The 8,963-nt window shown below is 41.5% G+C and overlaps 1 protein-coding gene across 1 annotated transcript; it reads left to right on the top strand.

The window, feature by feature from the left end:
- Positions 1 to 8,266: 8,266 nt before the first annotated feature.
- Positions 8,267 to 8,629, top strand: EV154DRAFT_432996 (uncharacterized protein; the record flags this gene model as incomplete). Its single annotated transcript, XM_051596709.1, has 1 exon — positions 8,267 to 8,629. The coding sequence occupies one exon, from the start codon at positions 8,267 to 8,269 to the stop codon at positions 8,627 to 8,629; it is 363 nt and encodes a 120-aa protein (XP_051450149.1).
- Between the last annotated feature and the right edge of the window lie 334 nt (positions 8,630 to 8,963).

Raw genomic sequence — 8,963 nt, 5'->3', positions numbered from 1 at the left:
AATGGAACCTCTGAATCTGTAGTCGAAGATAATGAAGAAGACAGTGGAAATATCTCTGCAACAGCGGTGGCTCGGAATTTGTTCGGTAGTGATGTTACGGAACGCAAGCTTTATTTGTTTACTTTTTTTTTCATATAAATGCCTGAGGAATTGAGCGCGAGTTAGGATTCTTTATCTGTTTCCTTACTTATAATTGTGCTCGATTCCTGCAGGTAAAACCATCATGAATAAAATACATCTGTTTCCTTACTTATAATTGTGCTCGATTTCTGCAGCCCCGATAAGTCTTACATTTCAAATTAATTGATCATTGAAGAGATAGTTTTATTTCCCCGCAACATTTGGAATCGGCGTAAAGTGGAAGACCTTACAACTAAACATAACGACAGGCAGATAGAGAAGACTGAACACCACTCTACTGCAAGTAAGCTACCAACAATTACATTAGTACAAGAACTAGCAGAGCAGGTGGAGGAGCTACATTTATCCAGCGAAATATCAAGCTCATCCAACCGTCACAATTACAATTCCATTGGCGATAACAAGCCAAATCCAAGTAACTCAACAAGAATGACAATGTTTACTAAACCACCTAAGTTTTCTAACAACCAAGATATTGGCGTATTCTTTTCAATCTATGAAAATGCCGCTGAACTTAACCAATGGGTTTGAGATAAACAAAAACTGCAACACTTACACAACTGTTTCAAGGGAAGACTGCTTAACTGGGTAGTTACCCGGAAGTTTGAAAACTGGAATAAGTTTAAAGAAGAACTCAGGGAGAAATTGGATGTTCCGATCCGTAATGATATTTATTTTTTGAATACGCTTATGGGAATCAAGCGAAAATTGTTTTTAAACGTTTCAAAGTATGTCACAAGATTTGAAGATGTTATGACCGACAGAGAGGCTAATTTTGCTAACTTTGGTACTACGAACGATGGTAATGTTGATGTTTCAAGCCCGCACGATGAAACCTTTTACATGCAATTATTCATCCGTAATGCTTCGCCAGCTAACATGAGACGCTTTGTAAATTCAAAAATGCCAATTAATATGAAACAAGCTTACAAGGCCGCTAAGGAGTACGAAGATGATTCGTCAGAAGAAGAGTCTAGTAGTGAAGAAGAGAGTGACGATGAAGAACCTAAAAGGGGAAAGAAAGTCAAGCAAAGGTCAAAGAGAAAATTATCAGTAGTAACACCAGTAACACAAGACTTCCAAGCCGCGTTGTTATGCATGTTGGAACAAAATAACAAAATACTTTTATTGCACCAACAAAATAATAACTCAAGCCATAACAACAATTCCACTCCACGTAATAGGGGACAATGCTTCAACTGTAACCTTACTGGCCATTTTGATCGTGAATGTCCCCCACCATGCAAGCACTGCAACAGTACTGAACACAAGCGTTGTCATTGTCCTGTTGAGCCACAGCGAGCACAGCATTCACCAACAGTCGAGGCTAAAAATAATGGATCCACTAATGTTATGTTTATCGATACTCCTGATGAGTTTTGCGACGAAGTTGACGGAGCATTTATGGTCATAAAAAGGAGCACTGACGATGCAGGAATTACCAGGGATAACATCATTAAAAAGTGGTCACGCAGTGCAGTGCCTAAGGACAACATTGCTTTGGGAAACGAATTGACGGCGGACACGAGCCCACCGATTGAAGCGCCAGTTGACGAGTTTAAGATTTTTGACCCGACGTCATTAGAATCCGAAATAACCGAAAGGCAAGTAACCAAAGAAATGTTGGATAGGGTGAACATAGAAAGTGATGTTACACATCAACATAACGACGGGGATGCGGGTACTATTGAGGTTGCACGGGAAAAACCAAAGACTATTACTGCTAGTATTGTTGAGGATTTGAGGCAGCAAAAGGTATTCGAGTTGTCATATGACGACATTGTTGCTCTATCATCAAAGGTGCATACGGAATTTCGTAAACCTTTGGAGACCACCAAGCCTGATTACAAGACTTCTGTTGTGAATTTGTTGTATCAAAATGTCACGGTTGATAACAACAAGGTACCAGGAAATCATGCTCCAAGAATTGTAGGCAAGATTAATGGTAGAACGACGAATCTTATCTGTGATACTGGTTGTACTCCCTGCGTCATTAATTTCAAGCTTATCAAGGAGCTGCGTTTGGAGAACCAACTACGCGTCACTGCCAATGGTCAAATAATGATTGGTGATGGGCGCAAGGTGAACTCAAGAGGAATTATTGATGGGTTAATTATTGAGGTGCTTCCAGGTTTTTGCATGACGCACGTGCCGTATGTTTAGACCTACCTGAAAACTCCTACGAGTTCCTATTGGGACGAATCGCAATGGCCAAATTCGGTATTGGTACCGACATGGCTTCTTCTTGGTATCTTTGGGAAGGAAGTGTTTTCCATAAGCTGGACGTACTATATACCAACCCTTATGCTGAAAAGAATACAGTGAATGATAATGTTGGTGAAAACAATCAATGTTTTATGGTGACCGTTTCCAGTGACCATGAACAAGTTGAATCCTTGGAGGTCAAACCAATCAAGGATAAAATGGTAAAATTACTTTTACAAGTTCGCGAAAACACACTTCTTGACAGGGATCAGCGTGCCCAACTTACGGAGTTGTTATTGGAAAAGAAAGATGCGTTTGGGGTTGGTTACGAGGATCTGAAGCAAACAAATCTGGTCAAGTTTCATGTGAACACAGGGGATGCCAAGCCGGTTATGAAAAGACCTTTCCAGGGAATGTCGTATTCTGAGTTGGAGTTGTTGAAGAAAGACATAGCAGACAGGGTAGCTAGTGGTGTGTTAATCCCGGCAATGCATTCCAGAGTAGAGTCACATAATGGAGGTTGGGCTTTCCAGGTCATGTATGTTAGGAAGAAGGATGGTAGTAAAAGATTAGTTACTATGTTCCAAGACTTGAATAAGGTCACCGTCCGTGATCCTTGGCCATTGCCAGTAGTCGCAAATGTAGTTGAGTCGTTTCATGGTGCCAGATTTTTTACTGGTTTGGATATGCTCAAAGGGTTCCATCAAATTGCATGTGAAGAGGAGGATATTCCAAAGTGAACCATCACTACACAATTCGATAATTATTCGTACCGAGTGTTACCTTTTGGAGTCATCAATGGGCCCTCAACATTCAGTCGTGCTGTTCATTTGGCCTTGCAGGAGTTTATTCCCGAGTTCTGTATTGCGTACATTGATGATTGTACCGTCTTTAGTAGAAGTTTTGAGGAGCACTTGGCTCATTTCAGAAAAATACTCGACAGGCTTATTGAAGTGAAGATGACCTTGAACCCGGATAAATGTACCTTATTTCAAGATAAGATTGGATTTCTTAGGTTTGAAATATCTAGGGACGGCGTCTTACCGTTGAAGAGCAAGATTGATAAGGTGTTGTTGATCCCTACACCGCGTAACAAGACGGATATCAGAGCGTTTGTAAACATGGCTGGTTTTTACCGACGTCACATTCATTATTTTAGTCGCTTCACCACCAATATGACTCAGTTATTGAAAAAGGACCAATATTTTAATTGGACCGAGGTACACGACAAGGAGTTTGCGGATTTAAAGGATGCGCTAGTCAATGCAACCCAGCTTCGGTATCCTGCTCCTGGTTTGAAATATCGGGTGTATTGCGATGCGTGCGATGTAGGCATTTCCGGGGCTTTATCTCAGTTAGATGAAGATGGCCAATAGTTGCGAATTTATTTCGTATCACGAAAAGTAAATAAGGTGGAGTACAACTGGAGTATCGTGGACAAGGAGCTATTAGCGCTTACGTACTCGCTCTTCAAGTTCAGAAAGTATATCTTGGATCGTAGGTTCGAAGTGCTCACAGACAATCGTGCCGTTAAGTACTTGTTCGAGAAGAAGGAGCCCAATACCCGATTGCAACGTTGGTGTTTGGCTTTGCAAGAATTCGATTTTTCAATCAGGCACATACCTTCGAGTAGTAACAAGAGCGATTTTTTTAGTCGTTACCCGTGTAATGAAGGTGACCTTGCAGGTGAAGAAATGCTGGAGGAGATGTATAATATGTTAGTCCAAGAGTGCAATGTCGATTATGAGAAAGAACTGGGTGTCCTATCTAACTACTTGTCCAACACTTGCAACGAGATTAGCAAAGTTATGATTGCAAAGGCTCGATTCTACCTAATTCAGGGGCAGCATTTGTATCGCAAGGTTGGTGGTCAGGGAGGTCGTATCGTGAAGATACCGCATGTGGCGGAAAGAAGTGCAGTTATCAAAGAGTGCCACTATGAACACGGCCATTTCGGTCAACACAGTAAGGGGTCCCAAACATTAAACGTTTTGTAAAATAATCGGGCGCTTTTTTTAAAAATTCCGGGACCTTTTTTTGTGTGGGTGACTGTCTAAAAACCTTGTCACTTAGTCAAAGTACACTCTAGCACTTCTCTGATTTAGTTCCTCTTTTACTACTCATTTACTTATAAATCTCTCTATAAACTACCTTTACAATGCCCAAAGTATCAACCAGACAACAAACCTTGAAAGAAATGAAAACTTTGCATAAGCACAGTGTCATCATTGAAGACGATAAACAAGCCGATGAGATGCACGAATTATTGAGCGAATTAGAAACGAAACGCGTTTTGAACAGTGGAGCAGGCATCCCTAAACTTAACCAGTACCGTGAGTTTTTTCTCAAGTGGGATGACGAAGAGTTTGTCAAGATGTGTCGAATGAAGAAGGAGTCTTTCTTGAAACTTCTTCGCCTTATTGAAGACCATCCTGTCTTCAACAACAAGAGTTTTGTCGCCCAAACGGATGTTCATATCCAACTTGCGGTGACCTTAAGACGATTGAGCCACGACGGAACAGGCAACAGCATCGACCAAATTGCTACTTTGTTTGGGATTAGTAAAGGCTCTGTCACCAACTACACGCAACGCTGTTTCAAGGCAATTAATGACAACCTTCGACATTTGATGCGTTGGCCCAACAAGGAGCAAAGGGAATTGTCGGCCGCAGCAATCAAGAAGTACCACTTTTTTCGAAATTGCATTGGGTATGTTGATGGTACTCATTTCCGTCTTGCGCAGAAGCCAACGAAGCATGCCGAAACGTACTATAACCGAAAGGGTTTCTACTCTCTGAATTGTCAAGTCGTATGCGACGAAAGGATGATTAATTTTGGATTTCAAGTAGGACATGTAGGTTCAGTGGGTGACGCCACATGTGTAGAGCATGCCAGCTTTATGGTAAATAAAGATCACCTTTATTTCACATGTGGTAATGGTGCAAACCATGAGTATCTTCTGTGTGATTCCGGATATGCTCTACATCCATTCGTTCTTACCCCTTTCAGGAGACCTCAGGTACTGAAATCCAAGAAGTGCGAAGATTTCAACAAGGTACATTCTTCTGCGAGAGTTGCCGTCGAGAACACGATCAATGTACTGAAAGGTAAATGGAGGATCTTGAAGAACATTCCTATCCAGATAAATTGCAACGAGGACGTGATGAAGATCGACGAGATGGTGTCTGTTTGTGCTCTTTTGCACAATTCCTTGATTACTGAAAACAACAATTTTGCTGGCGATTTTTTTGAGGACGTAGATGTAGGTCAGTCAAGAAAGGATGTATTGTTGCTTCAATCGTTCGACAACATCAAAAGTATTTCTGGTCGTACACTGAATAGATGGAGGGATTCGGTTGTGGATGTAGTATTGGCAGATTACACTGTACATTTCGCACGAAATAAAAAATAAACAGATTATATCGATGAAAAGTGCATTATAGTTTGGAAGTTATGAGCAAATGTATTATTGTAATAAATGAGGGATTGTAGAAGGTCATTAATGATACAATCAGGTAAATATTAGTTTTAAAAAAAGGTTTTATTTAAAAGAAAAAAAAACTAACGTCTAACTACTTCAGATCCATCATCAGAGAAATCCTCGTTACCGTCAAGGGTTGGTTCACCTTCACTATCGCTTCTTACTCAATACGCCTCTTCGTTACCTCGAGTGTTCTCAAGAGGTTCCCTCAATGATTGCCGGAATGCCGCAATGTGTTGGGCAATTTCCGTGAAGGACGTCGTTCTGAACGCATTAGTCCGAAGACTCGTCACCAACAGCTCCGTCATACCCAACTCGAACTCCCTCTGGCTGTTCTCTCTCAGCACTTCATCCCTTCTCAACTGGGCTTCACGGTATTTTGAAGAGAAATCCCTCTTCATCCTCTTGTTTCTCATGGCGTGATCGGGATCTACACGAATACGATAAACTGAAGGCATTTCAGGTCGAGGTCTGGACGACCCAACATTCCCACAAGCACCACGAGAACTACGACCGCCAGAAGCAGCACGAGTACTACTAGAGTTTCCACGAACACCACGGGAACCAGCATTGACACGAACAGCGTCCACATCATCATCGTCGTCGCTGAAGGCATTCGTGCCAAGGAATTCAGCTACTTCCCTGTCTAATGACATGGAACTACGACGAGTTCTAGGAGGATCGTCAGGAACCACCGGAAGAGAAGACGTATCGTTGTCACCTGCAGGCTCGACAGACAAAGAGCGAGGAATCATGGATGTCCAGGAGACGAAGGGCCAACAGAAGGATCACGAGTACGAGCTGAAGGCTCCTCAGAAGCAGATCGAATTGGCTGAGCTGGTTCAAGCTCTTCGCCCTCACCAAAAACAGCACGGGTTTGTTCATCAATTGCCGTAATGGTGGGCTCTTTTCTACTAGAGAACGTATAGTCAGTACCGCCAGGAGCACCATGGAAAGCTACGCAAACAGGTTGGGTATTAGACCTATCACCATGCAAAGTCGACAATCGTTCAAATCCAGGGCATTCGAAATCACACTTTTGTTCGATACTGGTGATCCCTCCACGATTATCCTTTTCTGTCAAACCAAAACCAGTGCCATTCAACTTTCTCTCATTTCACGGTACTTGGTAAAAAGACGGGCAACACGTTTTATAAGCTGATCCGGCGTCCAATCGGTGGGTATAGCCTTGTCAGCCAACAGTTTTCTCATCATACCATTAATGATTTCACGCTTTTTGACTATGGTAGCAGCTCCAGGGGCAGCGCTATCACGTAAACCGATGTATGCTTTAAAAAGCTTGATGTTTTCCTCGAAGTAACCAATTATCGCTTTGGCATGAGCACGACTAGTGTTGGATCCACGTTGGCTATCATCAACAGAAGCTGTTTTGGAAGACGTTTTCTTGGATGTTTTAGCAGTAGTTTGTTTACGTTCACCAGGCATTTTAGTTGATATTATTCAGAAAATAATTTCAGAGAAAGAAGGTAAGTCAAATGTGGGATAAACGAGGTTTATATATGATAATTAGACGAGTGGTGACATTTGCATGTCATTTTTTATGACGTAAAATAAAGAAAAATAAACTATTTATTACTTTTTATGGCAATTTCGTCATAATTTATGACGTAAAATCCACTGACGATAATTATCGTCCGTCATTTTTCTCGACCGATAATTATCGTCCGTCGTTTTTCTTGACCGATAATTTTCGTCCGTCGTTTTTCTTGACCGAAATTTATCGTCCGTTCCTGAATTTTTGGCTGGGGAAAAAATTACGGGATTTTTTAAAAAAAATTTCGGAATTTTTATTTTTAATGTTTGGGACCCCCTAGTACTTGGGCGACGCTGTATAACCAATATTGGTGGCCCGGAGTTTATGAAGAGGTCAAGGCGTTTGTTCAATCGTGTCATGAATGTCAGCTGTTTGCACCTTCCCCTCTGAATCGAAGTCCCTTTCGGGGTAAAAGTAATAGTGTTCTAAATGTATTCGAGCAATTCAGTATTGATTTGGTTGGTCCTTTGCCTGTGTCCAAGTCTGGCAGTCGGTATATCCTCGTTTGCGTGGAGATGTTTACTAGATGGTCAATCGCGGTACCAACCAAAAGGGCAGAAGCCTGTACTGCTGCCACGTTCCTGTATGAGCACGTCTTTTGTATGTTCGGACCTATGACTAAAATATTAAGTGATAATGGAGCACATTTCCGCGCTGATCTGGTGAAGCAGCTTACTGAGATGGTCCAAAGCAAGCACTTGTTAAACACGCCGTATCATCCCCAGTGTAATCGAATGGTGGAAAACATTAATGGAACCCTGGTAAATGCGTTAAGAAAATTGTCGTATTTGAAAAGGGATTCTTGGGATACGCTTATTCCCACCGTTTTGTATGCTTACCGAGTACGATCCCATGAAGCCATTAAGATATCACCTTACGAATTGATGTTTGCAGTATCACCATTGCCAGCTGATGATGATCCTTTGTTGAAGTTTGCTCGTGCTCTAGGTTTTGAAAGGCTACTTGCGTTACCAAGCAAGCGTCAGCAAGTAATTGCAGCCGAAGACAGGGCTACCAACGTGCCTCAGATTATCAAGTTGTTTGAAGTAGGAGCTCTAGTTTTGAAAAGACAAATCAACAAGAGTAGTAAGCTGGATGCTGGGTGGATGGATGAGGTTTTTCGGGTAATCGCCGCCTTTAGTAACAACACTTACCAGCTAGCTAAGAGATCCAATGGAGTACAATTGAAAAATCGTATCAATGGGATACACTTGCGACCTTATTTTAATCGTGAGATTAAAGAATAGGTACGGGAAGATGTTACGGAACGCAAGCTTTATTTGTTTACTTTTTTTTTTCATATAAATACCTGAGGAATTGAGCGCGAGTTAGGATTCTTTATCTGTTTCCTTACTTATAATTGTGCTCGATTTCTGCAGGTAAAACCATCATGAATAAAATACATCTGTTTCCTTACTTATAATTGTGCTCGATTTCTGCAGCCCCGATAAGTCTAACTGTCAGAAACAGAACAAGAACAGAAAGAAGATTACTTGGTGGCACGAGAGTCAGAGTAAAAATGATAAATAAAGAAGTTTATTTCAGAGAAGGGGGAGGGGTTAGGACTAAGATCCAGAATAA

This window comes from Mucor mucedo (genome assembly GCF_025094135.1).
Source record: "Mucor mucedo strain NRRL 3635 chromosome Unknown EV154scaffold_286, whole genome shotgun sequence".
Lineage (NCBI taxonomy): Eukaryota > Fungi > Mucoromycota > Mucoromycetes > Mucorales > Mucoraceae > Mucor > Mucor mucedo.
Note: the sequence above shows the minus strand (reverse complement) of the source record. Positions and strands in the feature narration are given on the sequence as shown.